We start from the raw sequence: 27,378 nt of genomic DNA, 5'->3' as shown, positions 1-27,378 counted from the left end.
AGTCATACTGAGTTTATGACGGTTTGAACGAGTGACACATCATTAGCAGATCACTGGGACAGAGGTAGTAAAAGGTGCAAATGTAAATCACGTCATGGACGGCTGAATGACCAAATGTAGAGGTAGATGCAGGCCATTCTGGCTGTTGGGTTTTCCCCACCGTTCAACAAGATCATGGCTGATCTGGTCATTGTTAAATCCACTTCCTGCCCTTTTGCCATGATCTTTGAGTCCCTAACCGACTAAAAATCAATCTATCCCAGCCTTGAATAAACTTAGTGATCCCACCTCAGTGGGCCTCTGTGGTAAAGACACCCACAGATTCATTGCTCTCAGAGAAATAGCTCAGCTGTCTTAAATAGCAAACTCCTTATTCTGGGAATAAGGCCTCTGATTCCAGCGTCTCCCATAGGGTTGGAGGGAGGGAAGGTGGAAGACAACCTCTCCACACTAACCCTGACAAGACACCTAAGAACCTTGAATGTTTCAATACGTTTGCCACTCTCATCCATTTAAATTCCATTGAGTACAGACCCAACCTACTCAACTGCTCCTCCATGGGATCTGGGACCAGCTGAGTAAACACTCTCTGCGATATGTCCAGTGCCATTACATCTTTCCTTTGATAACGGGACCAGGACTGTTCATAGTATTCAAGCTGTGATATGGCTAGAGCCTTCTATGGCTGTAGAAAGGCCTTCCTATTTTTAGACTCCATTCATTTTTATTTATAGGCCAACATTCCATTTGCTTATCTATTACCTGCTAAACTTGTGTGTTAGCTTTTTGTGATTGATGCACAAAGACAAGAATGCAACTAAATACACCCACAAACAAATCATTTTTCTACATCAACCCAATGATTAAAATTCTGCTTATTACATAGGATTCAACTCTTAAACAAGGATTTTAAAGATTACTTTTGAGAATTCTGTCCATTTGGTAGCTGAAATTAATTGAATAAAAGTCTTTTTGTCCCTTGGAAGACTGGATTGGGGCCTTTTCATGAAGGAAGCAAATCAGTGACTTTACCCATAAACATTTATACGAGGAGAGAACATACAAAAGCATATATAACACACTACATGAATGTATCCACAGATTACTGACAGTACCTGAATTTCTTCTCTATTCAGCTGTGTACTGTTTTGAACAAAATTTTCTGGTTTGTCCCATGTGCCCTCTGTAGTTTCCAGGTTGTAGTAGTATGCATATTTGTCTTTTATTTTGTGCATAACCCACATACTTCCATTTGGTTCTATAACAATAATACAAAAAGAAAGGAATTTAATGTTGCTATTCATACCAGCACGTTACTATTAGGGGTGGAGTTAGAAACAGTAACACTGTAGGAATCTGAACTTGGGTCTAATGAAGTATGTAATGCACACTAATCTCTGACAGGTCGCAATGATTGGTTATTTGCAGCTACAAGTCCTTTATCCAGTCAACTCTATCCAAAGTATTAACTGAACACAATCTATAAATTAAGCACTTCAATGACGTTTTGTGCTGTAAAACTTTCTAAAATCATATATTTCTATTTTTTTCTTCTTCGGTCCAGTAAAGAACATAGAACTGTTGTCTTAAAAATTAAACAAGAAAGATTTAAACCGAAACACTGCTTTCTGATTTTCTTTAAGGGTTAAATACTGTTTCTGAAGGACTTCATCTTCAAAAGAATTTCAAAATCTGATTTATCTGGCCATTCATATAGTCATTTGTTTTAAATGTACCTCCTTATCAGCAATATACCTCGCAACAGAAATCTAGTTGCACATTCAATGTTGTGTCAAACTGCTGAATTCACAAACCTACCTCTAGAAAATGGAATATACTCACAACAACTTTAACAGATACACCTTAAAATGAGGCATCATGTCATGAACTGATGCACTAAATGCTTAAACACCCGAAAGAGCTGTTGACAGATAAGCAAGTGGTCCTTCAACCAACGTATCACAACAAAGCTGTCTGCTTCTACCTTAACCAATGAATGCTGGTTGAGAACTACATCAACAAAGTTGGGCAAATTAGAAATTCTCCTTGTCAACAATGATAGAGATTAACATGCGAGAGCAAAAACGCTGGCTGATCTTTTGCTGATGTTTTCAGTCACAAGTGCTGACTGGATTATCTAATCCACCTCCTGCAGAGATTTCTACCATCCAGGTGTACACCTAAGATGCTGCTTGGCCTGCTGTGTTCATCCAGCTCCACACTTTGTTATCTCAGATGGTGCAGGAGTTGAGTGTACTGAATTTGCAAGTCAATACAATGCAAGCAGTTCAGAGGTGGTTTACTGGAATTGGAGTTTGTTTCATTTGTAAATACTGGTCAAGCTGGGTTTATTTTCACTGACATTTAGGAGAATGAGGAGCGATATGACTGAACTTTATAAAACCTTAAATAGTCTTGACAAGGTGGATGTGGAAAGGATATTTACTCTCATGGGTGAATGCAGAATGGGGGGCATTGTTTGAAAATGAGCAGTCACCTTTTTAGCAAAGAGACTGAGGGGATTTTTTTCCCCTCTCAGATCCCTGGGCAGCTGTGGGACACTGTCACAGAAGATGGTGGAGGCAGTGTTATCAAATTTTTCTAAAAGGTGGACAGCGATATATCCCTGTTAGAAAAGGGAAGCAGAGTATTGGGGCTAGATTGGAATGTGAAAGTCAGAACAAAACAAATTAGCTGTGATCTTATTGAGGGTGGAGCACACTTGAAGAGCACTAAGGCCTATCCGTGCACCTCATTGCTATCAATGCACTATGGGCCCTGCTGAAGAGCTGTGAACTAAGCACAGTTTTGAAAACACATCACTTACCTACAGACCTCAGTGTCATCTTGACTGAGACATAGATGGAAGAGTTGAATATTAGAGGTGAGGTAGGAGTAAACTTGCTGTTGAGGCAGCATTAAGATTGTGTGGCAGAAAGGAGACCTGGTTAAACAGGCTTCACTGGCAAACAGCATTTATCATTCATGCCAACAAGAGGGAGATGCCATATGTACACCAACTTGAATAAATAAGCATAATTATACATAATAATGTTACAACTTTGGAAAATTCAAGAACGCCATTTGTATGTAAAATCAGAGACAGCTTTAGCTCATGCTGAGAATGAAACAAGAGTGAAGTCAACTGCATTTACTGCACTGCAGGTTCATTCTTGAAATGTTGCGTTGATTCTTCATTTTATGGAAAATCCATTGCTGCTTTTGCACTGGTCTCACTGCCAGTGGAGAGATGGCAGAGTGAGAATGTACCTGCAGGTCAACACCAAAATTCTTGTGCTGGATTCATAACCAAACCTGCATCAGTATTAAGATCTTCTTCTCGACTGAAAATAAAGAAGTATTCTACCAGTGAAACTACGGATTAAATCTGGGCTTTAGGTTTTACATGTTTCGGAACATCAATGAAGAACATAGCATCTTATCTATCACTCATGACACATGGGCTAAATTAATCTAATCATTTCTAGTAGGCACCAAATGAATCCCTAACATTTAGATAAAGGGAAAATGGGCACACTTATGCAACTTCCAGTACAAAGGCTGAAACAGAACTAAAGAATAGTGCATTATTGAAACAAACCGAGACATCTTTTAACATTCTGTGCTGATTGGTTTATTTATCTGTTAGTCTGCCCCAAGGATGCTGATGCTAATACTACAGAACATTGCTACATATCCCTTGTGTTTTATACCATCTCCAGTCTTTTTCCTTTTTGCTTCAGAGAGTTCATTCTGATAGGTGTCAGCACATTCTGGTACAAGCCCCCTCGCGGTTATGTTGGAAGACTGCATTGTAGTCAGTGTTAGCTGTGGATCACCCATCTCAATAGCAGAGTTAATCTTAGATATTGCAACAGCCACTGAAAGAGAAATAAAAGGTCAGAGGAGTGTATTAGATACGCTTATATCTCAAAATAAAAATTTGGAGCATTTGTTTCTTTTTATTAGCCAAATTTTGAAGAATTAATGACAGAGGAACTATTAGCAACGATTCACAGCAACGATTTCTGGAGTTTGCAGTCACACCATACAAATGCCAGGCAACAACCATCACCAATAAGAGACAATCTAACCACTGTCCCTTTACATTCAATAGTGTTACCATCACAATCTCCCACTAACACCATCTGGGAGTTAACACTGACCAGAAATTCAACTGGATTCACCACATAAACAGTGGCCACAAGAGCAGGTCAGAGACTAGGAACACTGCAGCGAAGTAACTCGCCCGACTCCCTGAAGTCAGTCCATCACTGGAGTGTGATGGAACATTCCCCACTTGTCTGGACGAATGCAGCTCCAACAACACTCAAGAAGCTTGGCACCATCCAGGATAAAGCAGTCTCTTGATTGACATCACATCCACTGCCTCCCAAGGACATTGTAGGTGTACCTACAGCATACAGACTGCAGCAATCCAAGAAGGCACAATCACCTTCCCAAGGGTCACTAGTGATGAGCAATTGATGCTGGCCTGCCAGGAGCACCCACGCCCGCCATTGAGTTTTTAAAAAAAGCCTGGCATCTAACATTGAAATCCAAAAGCTTCCACTGCTTCTACACTGCTCCACAGAATGATTTCAAGTAAAACGTGTGATTTTGCACTATTTTACTTGCTACAAAATCCTTGAAAACATATACCCTGTTGAATAAGATGTAACTGAGTTTTAAAATGATAGACAAAGTCCTAAATACTGCTGTGCAGCCTGAGCTGATCAAGAGAAAAGCTCTCTATGTTTGTGGAGTGTCAAGTTTCTTTTATAAAACAAAATGAAGGAAAATGGGTGATAACTTGGCTTTTACCATAACCTCATTTCTCAATCATTTGTGTCTCAGTGTATTTCAGTTCTACATTTGGCTACATTAGTGAGACTGGCTGCCTACCATGCCACTCAAGAGTCCGCTGTTGATAGGATATTATATTAAGTCGTGTTAATACACATGACCCCTAAAATCACATTGAGTAGCAAAGTGCACATCAGCTCATCAACATGCCATCAAAACATGCTTTGAAATCACATGTTTGAAGTCCTTATGTCCGAAAGGACTAAGGAGTGGAACATTCCAGTGTCTTCTTTGCACTTTTCCCTATTGGTTAGGTCAGTACATGCAAGACAAGCATGTAATGCTAGCTTAATCTCTAATTTTGCAACCTTACCAAAATCTTCCATTAACTATAACTATATATAATTAATTTCACCTTATCAACTGGAAAATAGTCTCCATGCACAAAGCACAGACCTCGAGTTGCTGTCAAAGATGTTATTCTACTGTGTGAAAAGGAACTAAGTCAATTTTTGTTCTCTACCGATAAGTTCTTCACTCTACTTTGTGGGAATCCAACAAACCCCTGCTATGAAAGATGCCTTTGAAAATATGTCAACATTAAATTTGAACACCGATCTTCTGGCTATACATTGAAAATGGCAGCAACATTGTCAGACCAGTTTATTCTTGCTGTAAATAAAATAATATGATTCTGTTTTTAGAAAAATTAGATTGTGCCTAACTTAAATACGTTATCTTTTACTTACAGCAATGAGCATCATCAGTATCCTTATTTGCAGAAATGATCGCTTCCTGTATCTCATCCAACCACAATACGGCTGAATCATCTTGAGATGCCTTTAATTTAAAAATGCAGACACAGATGAGAATTTTACATTCAAATACAACCAAATCAAATGCATAAAACTAGAAAAATGAGCAAAATTCACAAAAAAACCTCAACCTGCAGAGGTTTTATGAATAATTAACTGGGAAGATCAAACAATGACAGCAGTGGATGCGGATTTCATTGGAGATTTCAAAATTTGAACTTACAAGGCTGTGGAGATAGAGCTAGAGAATAGGACTAGCTGGGTAGCTCTTTTGGGAGCCAGTAAAGGCATGATGGGTTGAAAGACCTCCTTCTGTACTGTAAATTCCATGTTTGTGTGGCAATACTATATGGGAATTCTATAAATCTAAATAATAAATTCTCGACAAATCAAGATTTTCACAATAAGGAAAAGCAACATTTAAGAGTCATTTAAAGGGTGAAAACATTGGAATTACAGTGTCATAGAGTTCAATGTCTGCCACCATCCCTGTTCGAGGTTTTCAAGGGTTATTTTTCAATTCTCAGTGATAGTATTTTGGATTTCAGGAGTTCCTTCTCCATTTTCACTGGGACTTTTATTAGCTGTGTTTCAATTAAGCCACATAGGGTGATACAGATCATCCACTGCAAGCTGTACCACTGCATTGATCCAAAGTATGTATCAAAACCTAACTGAGTTGTTTCAGGAAGTAGGTAGGTAGAATGACACAGCATAGCACAGCCCCCAGTATGTAGCTCAAAGGCAACAGTGCTATCAACTCTACCAAACCATCATATCTCGAAAAACTTCTTCAGATTTAAAATGGTGAAAAGTGCAATTCATGAAAAGAAGACAGGGGAACAGTAATGGCAACAAGAGAGCTTGTTCTTATATAACAAGAGATTACAAAGCACATGGCAGAATTCAGAGATAGCAAGATCTGCAGATGCTGGACTCAGAGACAACACGGTGTAGAGCTGGAGGAATACTGAAGGCCAGGCAACATCAGAGGAGCAAGAATACCGAGTTTCAGGTCAGGACCCTTCTTCAGAACATCGGGAGAGTTCTACTGGTTGTATTATGACCTCTGCTGGTACTTAAATAAATAACATTTCTTAATGATTGTGCAAAGTCCAACAAAATCTCAGTGCTAAGAAAAGAAGCTTCCATAATTTTGAAATGATTTTATCAGGCTAGGGATGTGGCTCAGCGAAAATTATGACTTAGCAAGGCATTAAAAAAATCAATTACTCCTCTTTATCAAGGCATAGGTTTTTCTGTTGGTCTTTCTGGTGATATTAGTAGATATTTTGATAAAGAATGCACTTTAATAATGATTTCTATGACAATTTCATTTGGGAAGAATATCACAGCACACCTTCCAGAGGAGCAGGATATCTGGGATAGCAAGTTCTGATTTACAGGTTTAATGAGGCAGGAGTGTTGTGTGTCTTAGTAAAAACGGCAAACAGAGCTCACCAACTTTGCCATTCTTATCACAGCAAATTCTGGGTCAATATATTTTTACAGATGGAGCAAGGGCTTGAATCCGAAAGGAAATATCATCTTTATTTGCAGAATCATTTGTTCACAATAGAAGGCAACCATTCTGCCGAGATAGTCGACCCCAGAACTACACTCAGAAGGGAATCTCAGGATGCAAGCAATTAATACTGACAATTTACTGTCTGCACATAAAGATGTAGCTGCTTTCACAACTGGTGATTTCTAGTCATAAAAATAAATCAGAAAAAAGATATAGAATAGAAAGTTGTAGCGAGTTTTGAGAAAGTTGTAATTTGGTCTATCATGTCTGTGATGACTATCAAAGAACTGCCTAATTAGTCCCACTCCCCAATCCTTATTCCCAAAAGTCATTTCAATAAACCTGTTGGATAATAACCTGGTTAATAAAATGTGAGGCTGGATGAACACAGCAGGCCAAGCAGCATCTCAGGAGCACAAGAGATGCTGCTTGGCCTGCTGTGTTCATCCAGCCTCACATTTTATTATCTTGGAATTCTCCAGCATCTGCAGTTCCCATTATCTCGGATAATAACCTGGTGTTGTGCAAGGTCTGATCTTGTCTGCCCCAGTCCAGCACTGGCATCTCCACATCATGGATGCTTATTTCCCATAGCCCTCTTAATTTTTTAGCCTTTGACCACCCTTTCCAAATATTTTTTTGCACAACATTAAATTCACTCGCATCACCAATTCCAGCTCATAATACTCAATGCATATACAAATGGCTTTCTCCATGTCACTTCCCATTCTTTTGTCAATTAAATTACGACTATGCCTTCAAGCTGCTGATCATTTTGCTCATGGAAGCAATCTATTCTTTTTCACTCAATTAATGCCTTCAACCTTCTCTGATCTATCAAAAACATCCCCAGTTCTTTCAGACTCTCCACTTAACTGAAATTCTTCACCATTGGTAGAATTCTAGTTAGAGAATCAGAATCCTACAGTGGGAAAACAGACTCTTCGGTCCAACCCATCCGCGCCGACCATGATCCTAAACTACACCAGTTCCACCTGCCCGTGCTTGGCCCATATCCCAGGGTCGTCACACCTATGGCAAGGGGAGAGATTGAAAGGGAGAATGCCTGACGGTGACCTCAGCTGTTGTAGGAATTTAACCCACACCGTTAGCATCACTACATCGCAAACCAGCCAACTGAGCTAACAACTCCCACTTTTGAGATAGCCTAAGGCTGAATAGGAGAGTTCATAAAAAAAGTTCATAAAATGTGTCCTTGGAAGTACTGGAAAATTCCCGCCACTAAACAAGGCATTATCTGTGGACTTAAAACACAACCACCAGCATCCCATGTAAAGTTTAGGGCACATTGACCTCCCAAGTATTTTCTCTGTTCCATTTACAATTATAGCAGAAAGATTTTATAGACAAGTAAAATAGAACAAAACAAAAAGCCATTTTATAAAGGCTCACCTCGCACTTCTGTTGCTTAGTGTGCCACAGAACGTCTTGATAATGACATGCTATTGAGGACTTCACGTCCTGTAATTTAGCAGTCGGCATCCGTAATGCTTCCAGCGTTTTATAAGGATCTTTTTTATCTATTATCTCATTGATAAGGCCGGCTGCAATGATCTCTGCAATAGAAACACCAAGAGAAATACGATCTTACAAAAAAATAAGTAACAGTATTAAATGGCTAAAATATATTGTGATATGTGTCATTGCTTAAAAAAAGTTCAAATACCACTAATTCTACTGAATACTAAATTTACTGTTGTAAATTATGGTATTATTTGGTCCTGGGAATGTATTTAAACCCATTACCAGACACAACTAAAATCTGCACCAATAAGGCAATAGATATAACAGTTAGTGAAGTTAGCATGTTAAGTCACAGAAGCCGAAAATATTCACTTCACAGTTAGCCACTCTCAGCCAGTGAGATAAAACAGCATTGCAATGTAACCTTGAAGTCCCGAGGCAGAGAGACAGGAGCTAAGTATTCCTACATTTAACCACAACGCGTACCAAAAAAAGGGCACAGATTGTGCGAACAAAGGATATTGCTTTGCACCTTCTGTTCAACTGGATCACCAAAAACCTAATGCAACTTTTCACCACAATAAAAAGGACCAGGCGAGGGGGGGAACGAGCACAGTATCAACAGCCAAAGAACCATGCTCCTAAAAGTCAGAGTTAAAAGAGGAGAGAAAATTGGTAACTTTTGGAGAGAATAATCTTCAAAAACATACTGACAATAAGGTGGAAAAATGACTCATCGTGCAGAGAATAATGGAATTAAAAAGAGTACACTGCAAAATATAAATTTAGAATCTGTACAGCCCCGTTCAACATAGGTTTTGAATCACATATTTAGAGTCATGTGAATATATGCTGAAGCCATTCATCAACAAATATGAATTTGGGATGGTATGTATTAACTTGACATAAAAAATGGATGATCAAGCTTTGAAATTTCATCAATTAACTTAAAAGTCTTTAGATTTCAATTTGATTGAAGTCTGGTTGAAAATGAGCTGGGACATTTTAAAATGGCCAAAGTCACGAGACTTGCAATAGCCAAGCTGACAGGAATCTGCAAAGGAATTTCTAAATAACACGGCTGAGTGTAACTTCCTGAAAAAAAAAACTAGCCAAGTGGTAATTAACTGGACTTTAACATTCATCAACTGGAATGCACAGCTCATGTCTCCAAATGGTTCTAGTGATGAAATACCTTGACTAGAGGCTATTGCCAGAATAAAGGTTTAATTCTGAAATCTAATTTAAAAAGGAAAATTGAAAAAAAAACACTCCCTATCTGTGGTAAATGAGATAACACTGTGAAGCTGGATGAACAGAGCGGGCCAAGCAGCAGGAAAGCTTGACGTTTCGGATAGGGACCTTTCTTCAGAAGAAGGGTTTTCTTCTGAAGAAGGGTCCCTACCCTAAATGTCAAGCTTTCCTGCTCCTCTACTGCTTGGCCCACTGTGTTCATCCAGCTTCACAGTGTTATCTCAGATTCTCCAGCATTGGCAGTTCCTACTATCTGTGTGACAATTTTAACTCCCTATCCACGGCATAGGATCATGGGGGAGGGGCTCTGTCAGTAGACTATCGATACTTGTTGTAAAAATGGATTGCTTTCATTGAAGGCCAATGGACAGTTTAAACTGACCAGAACCACCTCCCCATGTAATACCATGATTTTAAACCCGTGGTTCTTGCTACAAAGACAGAGATCCAGAAACATGGGTCCTGGAAATTGTAATACATTAAGAACAAGGACTCTCTCGCTCCTTGGAAATGGTGCCCAGTTTAGCAGAGGGTTATCAGCCCTACGAATTAATCAGCTGCTGACCTAGATCTTTTCAATAACTGCAACATTCGCTCTGACTAACTGCATCTAAGAAACCAGATAAACATCAGTCTCAGCTTAAAACAAATCCTTTTGTCAACCAGAGGGCTCTGTACCATACAACGTTTTATCTTCCTTTGTATTGGACAGGATTTGTCTTGATGTTAGTATGTTTCTGAGTGGGAGCACATGCAATCACAAGTGACTATGCAAAGGCCTTACGCTTGACATCATATTTTTACGACATTGCCTGGTTTAACAGGCAATAAATTTGATCTTTCTTTATCTGAAGAAACCTTTGGCTCCTTATTGCTTACAGCAAAACATATTAATGACATTTTTTAGTCAGAGAGAGATGTAACCTTGTACAAAAATCTCATCAACATTTTGTTGCAGCCAACCACGCAGGTTCATCTCTTCACACCTGGTCACTAGTGTACAAATTCAGAAAAGATAACCTCGCAATGAGGATGTAGCAATTAGTCTTTTGGTGAAAAGATCATTAAATGTAACTTCACGGTAAGTAAAAATAAACTACAGCAAGGATGATAATTTGAAAAGTTCAACTGCATTTTCTCTTACCCATGTCAATAAACTTTTAGTATGTTACAAGCCTTTTTTGCAGTTTATAATTTTTCTTTCCATCTCAGTTATACAGGCCATTTTAACGTTAGTGCTTATCTTACCTCTCGAGGATGAGAAGAGGAATTTAATTATTGGAAATGAGGAAATAGCCAAGGCATTGAACAGGTATTTTGTGTTGGTCTTCACAGTGGAGAACATGAACAACATGCCACTAAACTGATGACAAGGAGACCAAGGCAGGTGAGGACCTAGGAACGATCATTATCACAAAAGCTAATGGAACTAAAGGTAGATAAGTCTCCTGGCCCTCTTATAGTGCATCCCAGGGTACTAAAAGAGATGACAGAGAAATAGCAAATCTGCTTTGATAATTTTCCAAAATTCATGGCTCTTGCTGTTTTCCAATTTGCTAGAACTGCCCATATGTGACACCAGTGTTTAAAAAACGGAGGTAGGAAAAGGATGGGGAATTGTAGGCTGCTTAGCCTAATTTCTGTAGTGGGGAAAATGCTTGAATCTAGCATCAAGGAAGAAATAGCAAGACATCTAGACAGAGGTTGTTCCATTTTGCAAATGCAGCATGGGTTCATGAAGAGCAGGTCATGTTTGCTGGAATTCAAAGAAGACATGAGTGCAGTAGACAATGGGAACCCAGTAGAAGTGGTATATTTAGACTTCTAAAAGGCATTTGACAAGGTGCCTCACAAAAAGCTGCTGCATAAGAAAAAGGTGCAAGGCATTACAGACAATATATGAGCATGGATCGAGGATTGTGTAACTAACAGGAAGCAAAGCGTGGGGATAAACAACTGCTTTTCTGGTTGGTGATCAGTTACTGGTGGTGTGCCTCAGAAATCAGTATTGGGACTACAGTTGTTTACAATTTATGTAGATGTTATGGACTTGGGGATCACGTGTGGTGTGTCAAAGTTTGCTAATGACACTAAGATGAGTGCTAGAGAAAAGTGTGCAGAGGACTCAAAGTTTGTAGAGGGGTATAGAAAGTTTAACTGATTGGGCAAAAGTCTGGCAAATGGAATACAAAGTTGATAAATGTGAAGTCATCCATTTTGGTAGGAATAACAGTAAAAAGGACTATGATCTGAACAGTAAAATATTGCAGCATGCTGCTGTGCAAAGGGACCTGGGTGTCCTTGTGCATGAATTTCAGAAGGTTGGTTTGCAGGTACGACAGGTAATTAAGAAGGCAAATGGAATTTTGTCCCTCATTGCTTGAGGGATTGAGTTTAAAAGCAGGGAGGTTATGTTGCAACTGTATTGAGTGCTGGTGAGGCCACACCTGAAGTAATGCATACAGTTTTAATATCTTTACTTGAGAAAGTATGTACTAGCACTGGAGGGAGTTCAGAGGAGATTCACTAGGTTGATTCCAGAGTTGACAACGTTGGCTTTTGAGGAAAGGCTGAGTAGACTGGGATTATATTCATTGGAATTTAGGAGAATGAGGGAGATCTTATAGAAACATGTAAAATTTATGAAGGGAGTAGATGAGATCGAAGCAGGGAGGACAGTAGGTGAAGCTAGAAGAAGAGGGCATAACCTCAAAATTACACGGAACAGATTTAGGACTGATTGAGGAGGAACTCCTTTAACCAAAGGGTTGTGAATCTGTGGAATTTCTTGACCAGTGAAATATTTGAGCTTCCTCAAGTGCTTTTTAAAGCTAAGATGGATAATTTTTTGAACAGTGAAGGAATTAAGGGTTATAGTGAAAGGGTGCATAAGTGGAACTGAAGTCATGAAGAGGTCAGCCATTGAACGGTGGAGCAGGCTGAAAGGGCCAGAGGGCCTACTCCTACTCCTTATGTTCTTACCTAATAGGAATAAGTAACTAATTCATCTGAGAATTTGGGATCAAGCTAAAACCTTTATACTTTAGGTTTATGCCATTGAGCAATTCTTCAATAAGGACCTTTGACAGCCATTACTTTTTATGAAAGTTGAAGTACAAAACAATGGACTATTCTATCACAGTCCAGTTTCTGATGATAGTAGAAATAATATTAATTTTATTTAGCAAAATATTTTAAACTCCTACGGTGAATTAGTGTTCAAAGATTTCAAATTTGTCCCTTTGATTTTCTGGAAAAGGATTAAATGGAATGAGACTTTTTTTCGTTTTAATTAAAAAAACACTTTATATCACAATTTGCTTTGGTGAGATTGTGTGTAATGTGGGCTCCTTTTAACTTAAACTACAGTGCATGCAGCACATGAATAACTTAGCTACAATTACAGCTCACACTGCCGTTCCTGTCATCTTCTGGGCAGCTAGATCCACAGTAACTTGGAGCCAGTCCATGATAGCAGGTCTACTGCATAGTCCAGCCACTCAAAGGTAAAACAGACTGCCTTCATGAGTCAAATTGAATCAAAAATAAATCTCAACTTTGGAAGGCACCACTCACTTTCATTTTCTTCCTGGACTTGCAAATTGATTTCTTCAATACAGTTTTGAATGTCATTCCAGCTGAGGTACTGCTGTCCTTGGTCTGCAGCTTGCCTCTTCATTAGTATCAGCATATCTGCATATCTGAGAGAAAGAGAACTTGTAATCTGAACAGTTTTTTTTTAAGCAAGACCACTCAGGAACTCATCTTACATACCCATGGGCACATTCTTTGAATCTAACCAAAATAAACTATTACATGTGAAAGAATGCCAATAGGTTAAGGGAGGATATGGAGATACCCACTCAATGAGAAAAGTCCAAGAAAAGGACTCGAGCCTCAAATAACATATCTGCAGTCATAGAATCCCTGCTGTGTGGAAACAGGTCCCTCAGCCCAACAAGTCCACACTGACCCTCAGAGCACCCACACAAACCCATCCCCCAATAACCCACCTAATGTACAAATCCCTGAACATTATGGGCAATTTAACATGGCCAACCCACCTAGCCTGCACATCTTTGGGCTGTGGGAGAAAACCAGAGCACCCGGAGGAAACCCACGCAGACACGGGGAGAATGTGCAATCTTCAAACAGACAGTCGCCCGGGGGTGGAATCGAACCTGGGTCCCTGGCGCTGAGGCAGCAGCGCTAACCACTGAGCCACCGTGCCACCATGTAACCTGTGTGACTCAGTCTTTTTGATATTTTGCTTGCTGCGATCTGCCTGCACTGCTCATAAGAAAAAGCTTTTCACTGTATTTTGGTACACATGAAATGAAAAAATAATCAGTCATACTCTTTATGATATAGGAAAAATCCAAAGCTTGAAGGCCATTTTAGAATTTCAGATTCTAGAGGGAACAAAAACAATTTACTTGCCTTAATTTTAATATAAAACCAACTAGAAATATCATAATTTTGAACAGATTATAGAAAAATTGAACTGTCCACTCAGCCAGAGCCAACCTTTAGCTCTCATCACAGTCATAAACAGATTGTAAATCTTTTTCCTTCTCTAAGTCCTCTTGTCACAAAGTTCATTTGTCTACTGATCTCTAAAGAAGCTGCTCACACCAATCTTAAATTTTCTTTTCACTAATTGAACTTGTTCATCCTGTTTTGTTGTGATAGATAATTTTGCAGTAATTAGTTTTTACAGTTTACCGAATAAAAACGGTAGAAAGAAAGAATATCTACAGGGACAGTTTTAATTTTGCAGCAGTAAACAGGCAGGAGACAGGTGGAAGCAGTGTGTAATTGGCTGAAGATGATGACAACTGAGTTCCCCCCCCCCCCCACCATGTTCACTTGAGCTAATTTAGGTATTTGACATCTTAGGCAGGAGTACACAGACAAAAATTGTGCCTAGCTGCAAAGAATGTCCAGACCTTTCAATGTTCACACATCTAATCCAAAAATTGGAAGAGTGAATTTGTTTGAATGACTTGTTTAAGATCGACTTTATCATCCTGAGGCTTATAACAATGGGTAAAGTCAGAGTAAATAATACTACACAATACAGAAAAAACAGTGCTTTGAATTAATCTTGTGTTAAGTGTAGTGAAGCACATTCGAAGGTTAGAAACAAGATACCTATCAAAAAGTAGCCGCCGATTCCGATGAATATTTCAGGAACTAACAGCAGTGTATTGTTCTGCACATAACATCAGTCATTTATTAGCTGATAATAAAATGTGAGGCTGGATGAACACAGCAGGCCAAGCAGCATCTCAGGAGCACAAAAGCTGACGTTTCGGGCCTAGACCCTTCATCAGAGAGGGGGATGGGGAGAGGGAACTGGAATAAATAGGGAGAGAGGGGGAGGCGGACCGAAGATGGAGAGTAAAGAAGATAGGTGGAGAGAGTATAGGTGGGGAGGTAGGGAGGGGATAGGTCAGTCCAGGGAAGATGGACAGGTCAAGGAGGTGGGATGAGGTTAGTAGGTAGATGGGGGTGCGGCTTGGGGTGGGGGGGAAGGATAGGTGAGAGGAAGAACCGGTTAGGGAGGCAGAGACAGGTTGGACTGGTTTTGGGATGCAGTGGGTGGGGGAGGAGAAGAGCTGGGCTGGTTGCGTGGTGCAGTGGGGGGAGGGGAGGAACTGGGCTGGTTTAGGGATGCAGTAGGGGAAGGGGAGATGTCCAAGTTCTTTAAGGACCGCAACTTTCCCCCCCACAGTGATCGAGAACGCCCTTGACCGCGTCTCCTGTATTTCCCGCAACACATCCCTCACACCCCGCCCCCGCCACAACCGCCCTAAGAGGATCCCCCTCGTTCTCACACACCACCCTACCAACCTCCAGATACAACGCATCATCCTCCGACACTTTCGCCATTTACAATCCGATCCCACCACCCAAGACATTTTTCCATCCCCACCCCTGTCTGCTTTCCGGACAGACCACTCTCTCCGTGACTCTCTTGTTCGCTCCACACTGCCCTCCAACCCCACCACACCCGGCACCTTCCCCTGCTACCGCAGGAAATGCTACACTTGCCCCCACGCCTCCTCCCTCACCCCTATCCCAGGCCCCAAGATGACATTCCACATTAAGCAGAGGTTCACCTGCACATCTGCCAATGTGGTATACTGCATCCACTGTACCCGGTGCGGCTTCCTCTACATTGGGGAAACCAAGCGGAGGCTTGGAGACCGCTTTGCAGAACACCTCCGCTCAGTTCGCAACAAACAACTGCACTTCCCAGTCGCAAACCATTTCCACTCCCCCTCCCATTCTCTAGATGACATGTCCACCACGGGCCTCCTGCACAGCCACAATGATGCCACCCGAAGGTTGCAGGAACAGCAACTCATATTCCGCCTGGGAACCCTGCAGCCTAATGGTATCAATGTGGACTTCACCAGTTTCAAAATCTCCCCTTCCCCTACTGCATCCCTAAACCAGCCCAGTTCGTCCCCTCCCCCCACTGCACCACACAACCAGCCCAGCTCTTCCCCCCCACCCACTGCATCCCAAAACCAGTCCAACCTGTCTCTGCCTCCCTAACCGGTTCTTCCTCTCACCCATCCCTTCCTCCCACCCCAAGCCGCACCCCCATCTACCTACTAACCTCATCCCACCTCCTTGACCTGTCTGTCTTCCCTGGACTGACCTATCCCCTCTCTACCTCCCCACCTATACTCTCTCCACCTATCTTCTTTACTCTCCATCTCCGGTCCGCCTCCCCCTCTCTCCCTATTTATTCCAGTTCCCTCACCCCATCCCCCTCTCTGAAGAAGGGTCTAGGCCCGAAACGTCAGCTTTTGTGCTCCTGAGATGCTGCTTGGCCTGCTGTGTTCATCCAGCTTCACATTTTATTATCTTGGAATTCTCCAGCATCTGCAATTCCCATTATCTCTGATGTCATTTATTAGCTCATAGTTTTAAATAGCTCCCTCTCAATAACCACAAGATACACAAAAAATGAGGAACTGACAGAGTTGTGCATTCACAATATTTTGCAGTAGTACAGAGATCAGAAAATACATAAGAAAGATTTTGCAGTAAAAGAACAAGATCACTTCCAATATTTCACTGTAGCGCAAGTTTAAAACCATTTAAAATTAATATTTGCATTTAATAATGCTCATTAAATCGAATAATTTCTAACTCAAGGTGTCATCTGATTGATTTTATCCTTCCATCTGGCAAAAATCAAGAAAAACATACAAGGGCATATGGATTATCCTGAAAACCAGATTATATTGACAAGGTCTCACTAATTGATCTCTGCGGTTTACTACTTTTACATTGGTATCGTAAAAACAAACATGGACTCAAGTTGAGAGAAGGTATAGTTTAGTTTACAAAGTGGTCAGCATTAAAGAAACACAACCAACTAAAGATCTATTAACATCACATGTCATTAACTAAATTTTCTGACATTTGGCCTTTCCCTCTACATAGTCTCAAAGGCTTCAATGCTTCCTTAACCATGACCAGAACTGGACAAATATCTGTGGATTGATTGTAGTGTAACTATCACTTCCTCGACTTTATACTGTATTGTTTCAGCTTGAAGATTCAATTTTTTTTTATTGCAACAGGGTAATCAGATGCATTGCTCAATGTTATTACATAAATCACCTCTTTCTTAAGGCAAAGGGTACGATTCCCTCTTGTCGCCCTACACATCTCTGAAATACTTGGTCCATCTCCCTGGCCCTAAAATTATACCTGGGAACATCTGAGTAACAAGGATTCCCACATCAGACTCCAACTTATTCACTACAGTTTCACCTTCAACACCACAGTTCCAAACAAACTCATCTTTAAACTCTGCGACCTGGGTCTCAGCTCTCCCATTTGTAAGGGGTTCCTCAACTTCCTGACCCACAGACCAGAATCAGTACGAATAGGTGACAACATCTCCTCCATCACAATCCTCAACACCGATGCATTGCAAGGCTGCATGCTCAGACCCCTACTGTACGCCTTATACACTCAACTGTGTGGCCAACTCCACTTACAAGTTTGCTAATGGCATCACTGAAGTAGGTCGCATCTCAAACAATAACGAAATGGAGTATAGGAAAGATGTCAGCAAAATGACAGAGCTGGTCATTGACTTCAGGAAGCAGCGTGGCGCTGAGTTGGAAGTGGTCCAGAGCGTCAAGTTCCGGGGAGTGATATCAACAACAACTATCTGTTCTGATACAATCTGTATGGGTAGACCCACGCTGCCAGCCAGTTTCATTCCTTTCAGAGGCTGTAGCAGTTGATCCAGCTGAGAGTGGCTTGCTAAACCCTTTCAGCAATTGCTGGAAATGCTCAGGTCTGAGGAAGGGTCACTGAACCATTAACTGATTTCTCTTCACAGACATTGCCAAATCTGCTGAGTATTCCAGCAATTTCTGTTTTTGTTTCCAATTTACAGTATCTGCAATTCTTTCAGTTTTTAAACTCTTTCAGAACACAATTAGGAATCAACCTCATTTCACTGGGTCAGGAGTCACAAATATGCCAGGCCAGGTCAGGGCATGAGGTTTCCTTCCTAGAAAAGGTATGACGAGTTTGTACAAATATCTACAATGGTTTCACGGTCACCATTACTGAGACTATATTTAAACTTCAGATTTTTGTTTTTAATTAACTGAACGGAAATTCCACCAGATGCCTTGGGATTTGAAGCCATGCCCCCATTAGCATTAGCCTCGGGCTTTGGAATACTACTCCAGCCATATCACCACATCACCTTTTCATATTCTGGCATTTGGGGCTCCCATCCACTCCTTACCATCAGTGTGGTTGCAGTTGTAGAAATCCCAACCACTCCTCTTCCATCTGCAACTTTGAATCAAATCTCTCCCTCCATGATTCACCCATCACATCTTTAATTATTTCTTCTCGAAATTATCCATGTTGTCAGAATCACTCCAGCACAATACCCCAACGTCCCCACAAACACCTCAGTGCAGCACCCAACAAAGTGCATTGGAACATTTTCCAATGATAGAGACACTACCTCAAGTGAAGGCATTTATTATCACCATTAGCTATTTTTATCCCAATTATTGTTCTAAATGCACAAACCTAAGCTTAAAACAAAGAAGATGACCAGATCATTGCTCATAGGGTGACAAATCTCCACAGTGATTTACAGTGGAAGCAAATAGTGTTGGGAAATTCAAGAGGCAACTGTCGAATTTCAATGAAAGAAACAGCTGGGAGATTCAAGGATGGCGCCGTGGCTCAGTAGTTAGCACCTCTGCCCCACAGTGCCAGGGACCCGGCTCGATTCCAACCTCAGGCAACCGTCTGTGTGGAATTTGCACATTCTGTGTGCGTTCCCTCCTGGTGCTCCGGTTTCCTCCCACAGTCCAAAGATGTGCAGGTTAGGTAAATTGGCCATGGAACATTGCCCATAGTGTTCAGGGTTGTGTAGATTAGATGGGTTATCAGGAGATGGGTCTTGGTGGGATCCTCTGAGGGTCAGTGTGGACTTGTTGGGCTGAAGGGCCTGCTTCCACACTTGTAGGGATTCCATGACATCAGGAAACACCACACCTGGGCTTTAAAATGAAACATGTAATGGCCAAATGCACTACAATAGTACATTACTAATCAAATAATTTACAAATCTTATCTGACTGGAGTCCAAAAGATCAAAAGCTGGGATTATAAAACATAAATTGAGAGAATAATTGCTTACACACAAACAAGCCATCTACCTAAGAAGTCAGCAACTCAAGTACTAAAACTATTACAGTCAAGTGTTTGAACAGAGGGGACTAAACCATTTGGAGTACACAGAAATATGATAAATAATGCTAAATACAGGAGTAAACCAGCAAACACAAAGTAGATCAAATCAAAGTTGGTTACTCCTAGCTCTCAAACTTTCGCTGTGGTAGGAAAGGAACCTAATTGTGTCACATATAAAATTACTGAATAACCTATCAGTTGCACCAGATAATAAAACGGACTCTTTGCAAGTACTGTGAAGAGAAATAATTTACTTCACTGCACAGAACATAGTTTATATTTGTCTGAAATTTGAAATTTTGGAAGACACGTTGAAATTTGCACAGGTGACAAGCTTTCCTTTCTTTTAAAGCTCTACCCAGTGATCAGATAATATAAGAAACAGATAAAATACAACATTTCGTATATGTGCAAATCGTACTGGATAATGTCAGAAAACCATTTTGGATTTTAAAAATAGAAGTATTGATTAATTATACGGTGCATTCGTGGGAATTTTATTCTGAAAATGCCACTAAAGTCATTAGGACATCTTAGTGTGAAGAACAACTACAGCTATGAGGAGTAATTTCAGATACGGGCTATTTTCTGGACTGGAATAGAGAATACTTTAAGCAGCTCTAAGGTGCTGTTTTCAAATTGTGAAGGGCTTTACTATACATATCAGGGAAATACGATTTTCCTAGTTAGGTAATCAGAAAGTGAGGAGAGGGTTTCAGGGAAATTGCTTTACGCTGAGAGCATAGGTCACTTAAAATACAGGAACCGAAGTTTTGGAGTAGTTTCGGATTGTGGGCGTTGTGGTTGGTTGGGTGGCTCGCTGAGCTGGTTTGTTATTCCGCAAACGTTTTGTTACCCTGCTGGGTTACATCGTCAGCGCAGCCTCCGATGAAGGAAAACCGGAAGTGAGGTATTCCAGATCAACAGACTCCAGAGTTTAAAAACCAGGCGGGAAAACACAACGGCGCTTCATCAGAGGCTGCACTGATGTTACCCAGCTGGGTAATGAAATGTCTGCGGAACAACAAACCAACCAACCACAATACAGGAACCAAGTCAAAGACCACTTCTTTGTTTAAGGTTGTTAATGCTAGTTCAAAAGCAAAATACTGTAGATCCTGGAAATCTGGAAAAAAAAAAGTGCTGGAGTACCTCAACAGGTCTGGCAGCATCCGTAGAAAGAGAAACCTCACCTTCTTAAGAGGAGTCATTTCAGACTCAAAATGTCAACCGTTTTTCTCACTCCACAAATGCTGCCAGACCTGCTGGGTTTCTCCAGTATTTTCTGCTTTTATAGCCAATGTTAGTCAAGTAGCAATGATGCGTTTCTGGATTGCTCTGACAAAGCAGCACTGCAGGGGGGACAGGCTTAAAAAGTTGAAATGACCTTAAGTTCTAAAGCTTTCCATTTTTCATTAAAAGAAAGACTTTGTTAACAGATACTTCAAAAACAATGCTTTAGAATTGAAAAGCACTCAAGATCTAACCTGACTCATGTGCAGCATTGATTTGTTCTTTAGTAAATAATTTAATGCATATCTTTAATATCACAGCCTTCCAAAATCACAACCAAGGTGTGCTGACATTCAAATGCCAGTTGCAGCAAGAAGTTATTGAACTGGGTCAGGCTTTTGTACATAATGGAAATATATACTGCAATATGTATCACTGAAAAAAGGATGCTAGGAATTCCAGAGGACTTCCAAATTTCCTTTTAATTTATTCTTGGGATGAGGGGCTCATGCTGGGTCAGGATTTGTTGCTCTGTGGGCAGCAAAGCTCAGTCACAGTTCTGTAGATTGGATCTGCACGTAGGCCAGACCAGGTAAGGACAGCAATTTCCTTAATTTAAGGACATTAGTGAGCCAGATTAATTTTCTGGCAACCAACTTTGTCATGATTAGATTCCTAACTCCAGGCTTTTTTAAAACATTAAATTTAAATTTCACCATGGAAGGATTTGAACCTGGGTCCCCAGAGTATTCCTGGGTCTCTGGATTCATAATTTAGCAATAATACTATTAGACCATCGCCACCCCTTCCAACAGATTTTCCTGCACTTCACACTCAGTTATTTCAAAAGTCTTGTCTGATATATTCATATTTTATTCCATACCATTTACTACCATCCATGCCATTCACTTTCCTGTTGCTTGTTGAAAGCAGAGTTGTGGATACACATTGTGGGTTTGGAAATTGCAGCAAGAGAAATTGAATTCAGTATAACATACCGTTGTGTGTTTGCATCGTGCAGGTTGCTCACTCCAAGAGAAGGGCTGGTGAAGTGCTGTATCACAGCCTGAACATCATTCATGATCAACGCTTCATTCAAGGCAGCCACTGCAGACAACATCTCCACTGCTATTGCAAGTTCTTCATGAGCGAGCTGCCCCTGCAAGTAGGTGCATAGAAAGAAGGTTTATAAAAACAAAAGCTTTTTCTTTGGTGGTGAACTTCTGTACCATTTTCTTTGAAACTAAACTGTGTTTGGTCTGCTACTTCTGATAGCTATTCCTGACTTAGCAATTTACCACTTTAAATCTAAGCTGTTTGGCCAGTACTGCAGATGTTAATTCACAGTAATCGCACAAGTGTTTGAATCACCCTGATGTTGCAAGTGAACGAAAGAAAGTTGTTCAGATGTCACTAGACAGTGAAGGGAAGGAAGACCTGGGGTTATTCATACATCAGCTTTGGGCAAGTAAACCACGTATGCAAGCGCACTGAGTGGAACCAGGTGGATCTTGTCGACCACGAGATTCTGATCGGGGTTGTTAACCTGGCTGACCGATATAAACAGGAAATTTACAATCTTCTCAGTTCAAGGGACTGAGTCCAAGTTGGCTGGCCACAGCCAGTGCACTGTGTAGAAGTAAATAAAGAGTGACTTTGGTGATGGAATACCGGCCTCCGTGCGGTTATTTCAGCAAGATATACCAAAACTCAGAAAGCAAACGAGATCACTTATGTGACAGAACAAGGTGTGGAGCTGGATGAACACAGCAGACCAAGCAGCAAGAGAGGAGCAGGAAAGCTGGCGTTTTGGGCCTAGACCCTTCATCAGAAATGGGGGAGGGGAAGGTGTTCTGAAATAAATAGGGAGAGAGGGGGAGGTGGGCAGAAGATGAATAGAGGAGAAGATAGGTGGAGAGGAGACAGACTGGACAAAGAGGCGGGGATACAGCCTGTTAAGGTGTGTGTAGGTGGGGAGGTAGGGAGGGGATAGGTCAGTCCAGGGAGGACGGGCAGGTCAAGGGGGCGGGATGAGGTTAGTACGTAGGAGATGGGGGTGAGGCTTGGGGTGGGAGGAGTGGATAGGTGAGAGGAAGAACAGGTTAGGGAGGTGGGGACAAGCTGGACTGGTTTTGGGATTCAGTAGCTGGAGGGGAGATTTTGAAGCTTGTGAAGTCCACATTGATACTATTGGGCTGCAGGGTTCCAAAGCAGAATAGGAGGTGCTGTTCCTGCAACCTTTGGGTGGCATCATTGTGGCAGTGCAGGAGGCACAGGATGGACATGTCGTCTGTGGAATGGGAGGGGGGGGGGTGGAGTTGAAATGGTTCGCAACTGGGAGGTGCAGTTGTTTACTGCAAACTGAGTGTAGGTGTTCTGCAAAGCGGTCCCCAAGCCTCCGCTTGGTTTCCCCAATGTAGAGGGAGCCACACTGGGAACAGCGAATGCAGTATATCACATTTGCAGATGTGCAGGTGAACATCTGTTTGATGTGGAAAGTCTTCTTGGGGCCTGGGATGGGGGTGAGGGGGGAGGTGTAGGGGCAGGTGTAGCACTTCCTGCGGTTGCAGGGAAAAGTGCCGGGTGTGGTGGGGCTGGAGGGGAGTGTGGATCGGACAAGGGAGTCACGGAGAGCGGTCCCTCCAGAAAGCAGATTAGCGTGGGGAGGGAAAAGTGTCTTTGGTGGTGGGGTTGGATTGCAGATGGCCAAAGTGTCAGAGAGTGATGCGTTAGATTCGGAGGTTGGTGGGGTGGTACTTGAGGACGAGGGGGATTCTGTTTTGGTTGTTATTGTGAAGAGGGGGTGCGAGGGATGAGTTGTGGGATACACGGTCGAGGGCTTTCTCAACCACTGAGGTTGGGGTTGGGGGAAGGTTGCGGTCCCTGAAAAATGAGGACATCTGGAATGTTCGGGACGGAATGCCTCATCCTGGGAATAGATGCAGCGAAGGTAAAGGAATTGGGAATGGGGATGGCATTTTTGCAGGAAGGTGGGTGAGAGGAGGTGTATTCTAGGTAGCTGTGGGAGTCAGTAGGCTTGAAATGGATATCTGTTCCCAGGTGGTTGCCAGAGATGGAAACAGAGGGGTCCAGGAAGGAGAGAGAGGTATCAGAGATGGTCCAGGTGAACTTAAGGTTGTCGCCCGCATTTCCCACAACTCATCCCTCACACCCCCTCTCCGCAATAACAACCAAAACAGAATCCCCCTCGCCCTCACATACCACCCCACCAACCTCCGGATCCAACACATCATCCTCCAACACTTCCGCCATCTGCAATCCGACCCGGCCACCAAAGGCATTTTTCCCTCCCCACCCTTGTCTGCTTTCCGGAGAGACCACTCTCTCAGGGACTCCCTGGTCTGCTCCACACTTCCCTCCAGCCTTACCACGCCCGGCACTTTTCCCTGCAACCACAGGAAGTGCTACAACTGCCCCAATACTTCCTCCCTCACCCCCATCCCAGGCCCCAAGAAGACTTTCCACATCAAGCAGAGGTTCACCTTTGTGGAACACCTACGCTCAGTTCGCAGTAAACAACTGCACCTCCCAATCGTGAACCATTTCGTGAACTCCCCCTCCTATTCCTTAGACGACACATCCATCCTGGGCCTCCTGCAGTGCCACGATGATGCCACCCGTAGGTTGCAGGAACAGCACCTCCTATTCCACTTGGGAACCCTGCAGCCCAAATGGTATCAACGTGGACTTCAGAAGCTTCAATATCTCCCCTCCCCTACCACATCTGAAAACCAGCCCAGCTTGTCCCTGCCTCCCTAACCTGTCCTTTCTCCCACCTATCCCCCTTCTCCCACCTCAAGCCCCACCCCCATCTCCCACCAACTAGCCTCATCCCACCCCCTTGATCTGTCCGTCCTCCCTGGACTGACCTATCCCCTCCCTTACTCACCTTTACTGGCTCTATCCCCGCCTCTTTGACCAGTCTCCTCTCCACCTATCTTCTCCTCTATCCATCTTTTGTCCACCTCTCCCTCTCTCCCCACTTATTTCAAAACCCCCTGCCCCTCCCCCATTTCTGAAGAAAGGTCAAGGCCCGAAACATCAGCTTTCCTGCTCCTCTGATGCTGCTTGGCCTGCTGTGTTCATCCAGCTCTACATCTTGTTAGCTCAGATTCTCCAGCATCTGCAGTCCCTACAATCTCGGAGATCACTTATGTAATGGCTGTTGTTCTTTCGTTATATTAGCCTTCATTCACTTCTAGGTATTAGGAAGAGAAATGGGGAGACATGTAACCAAGCGAAATGAACATTTAAGAGATATGCCTTCATGGAATAACATTCCTTGGAGCCTCCCATATACAACATATCAATCTTGACAAACAGACTGCATGCAAATACTTGCTACAAAACCTAAACAGACATATAGGCAGGCTGCAGCACTGATCCATGAATGAAAAAAATCAAAGCACATGACCTAAGAAATTTAAAAAGGTGAAAAATTTCCAAATTCATCAACTCATTGACAGGTGCATCCCTCTTCTCAAAATATTTCTACGTTAACTGACTTTATGTCATTCGAGGCCAAAGACCATTCAAGGGTGTACAACACAGATTGTTATGAGGAGAGGTTATACAAATTAGGCTTAAGTTAACCAGAATTTACAAGGTTAAGGGATGGATCTGATCAAAGATATTAACAATGAAAGATATGGTAGAGAAAGGTAAACTATTTACACTGGTTGGAGATTCTAGAACTGGGGAAGATAATCTAAAAATTAGTGCCAAACTGTTCAGAAGAGACAATAGAAAACATTTGTGCGTGCGCACACACAAAGTATGGTAGATGTCTGGAGCTCTCTACCACTTACAGCAGTGGATGGTCAGTTACTAATTTTAAATCTGGGATAGGTAAGTTTTTATTCAACAGGGGTATGTGGAATAGGGTGTAAAGTCAGGTATACGGAATTAGGCCATGGGTCAACCAACACCTCAATGAATGGCAGAACAGGCTCCAGGGACTGAATGGTCAATTTTTGCAGCTGCATCTGAGCCAGCATAAATAAACCAAGCTCCATCCCGTATGTACCTAATGGTTAGTAGGTCTCAGCAGTTAATTTCTGTTCTCCAGAAGAAACAACCTAGTAATGGATTCTGGTGTTAGACCCACATGAACTTTACAATTAGTGAAATAATGCTCATTCCTAAATCTCACTATATCATGTGATACACATACTAGAAGATGATGATGCAGTTCCATAGAGTCTCAGGGTGTAAATGTGGTTTCCTACTCTGATGCACTTTTTTCCTATATTACAATATTGGAGGGAGGCATTAAACCAATAAAAGCCAACAGGAGGGTCACAGTCTAAAATCCAAAATCAACTCAAATGGAAAAAAAAACTACAGAGACTAAAATTCAACACAGTACAAGATTACAGAGTTCAGCCTAGACTAGTCTTCAATGGATTTTTGACCGAATGATTTTTATTAGCCTTCACAGTAACTCATTCGTCAAAAATATAAGATGAATATCATCAACACAACCAAGTAGCTTTAACGGTGTTACTTCTTTTTAAGAAGTTTCCTATATGGTGTTGAAATTATTGACAAAAATCACATCACCACAGAGGATCGAACAGTCTGGACCAGCGCTACACAAACATTAGAGATGCCTGCCGCCCAATCCCTGTCCACATTTCAGAAAATCCAATCACAGCAGTGTGTTCCTTCTCCCAGTTTACAAGCAGAAGCTGAAACAGGAGAATCCTTCACAAAAAGTAGTACAGCGCTGGTCTGAGGCAGTGGCAGGCTGTCTCCAAGACTGCTTGGAATCGGTGTTCAGCGGAAAACCAGGAAGAGTATGCCACCACCATCATGGACTTCATGAGCAAACATGTGCAGGACTGTGTATCGAAGAAGTCAATCCGCATGTTCCCCAACCAGAAACCTTGGATGAACCAGGAAATCCACACTGTGCTGAAGACCAGACATGCATCATTCAAGTCGGGTGACACAGACCACTACAGAAAATCCAGGTATGACCTCTGCAAAGCCATCAGACAGTACCAGACCAAGTTAGAAGCCCAGACCTACCAACAAACTCCCGCAGTCTATGGCAAGGCCCGAACAATATTACAGGATACAAAATGAAACAGTATAAGACAGCAGGCAATGACACATCCCTCCCCAACACCTTTAATGTTTTCTATGCTCAGTTTGAGCAGATTACCACCGCCGTGTCAACACATTCCCCGACAGCGCCAGACACACCTGTTTCCCTCTGTCACCGCTGCAGAAATCAGATCAGTTTTCCCGGGAGTCAACCCGAGGAAAGCGACAGGCCCAAACAGCGTCCCCGGCCAAGCACTCAGATCCTGAGCAGACCAACTGGTGGAGGTATTCACTGACATCTTCAACCTCTCCCGACTATAAGCTAAAGTCCCCACCTGCTTCAAGAAGATAGCCATCAACCCCACGTCTAAGAAAGCATATGCAATGTACCTTACTGACTACTGCCCAATAGCTCTGACC

The 27,378-nt window shown here is 42.0% G+C and overlaps 1 protein-coding gene across 3 annotated transcripts in view; it reads right to left on the bottom strand.

Moving 5' to 3' along the window:
- Nucleotides 1-27,378, bottom strand: part of iqgap2 (IQ motif containing GTPase activating protein 2) — a 328,015-nt gene that overhangs the window by 94,351 nt on the left and 206,286 nt on the right. For all 3 annotated transcript variants that reach the window (XM_048527158.2, XM_048527159.2, XM_059644808.1), the window contains 6 exons: nt 21,885-22,045; nt 13,465-13,589; nt 8,563-8,726; nt 5,556-5,646; nt 3,714-3,881; nt 1,116-1,258 (listed from right to left, as the gene is read on the bottom strand). In XM_048527158.2, the coding sequence (XP_048383115.1) occupies nt 1,116-1,258; nt 3,714-3,881; nt 5,556-5,646; nt 8,563-8,726; nt 13,465-13,589; nt 21,885-22,045 (852 nt within the window). The remainder of the gene's footprint in view (nt 1-1,115; nt 1,259-3,713; nt 3,882-5,555; nt 5,647-8,562; nt 8,727-13,464; nt 13,590-21,884; nt 22,046-27,378) is intronic.

The sequence above is a fragment of the Stegostoma tigrinum genome, chromosome 3, assembly GCF_030684315.1.
Source record: "Stegostoma tigrinum isolate sSteTig4 chromosome 3, sSteTig4.hap1, whole genome shotgun sequence".
Taxonomy (NCBI): Eukaryota; Metazoa; Chordata; class Chondrichthyes; order Orectolobiformes; family Stegostomatidae; genus Stegostoma; species Stegostoma tigrinum.
This window is presented reverse-complemented; position numbering and strand designations above follow the sequence as displayed.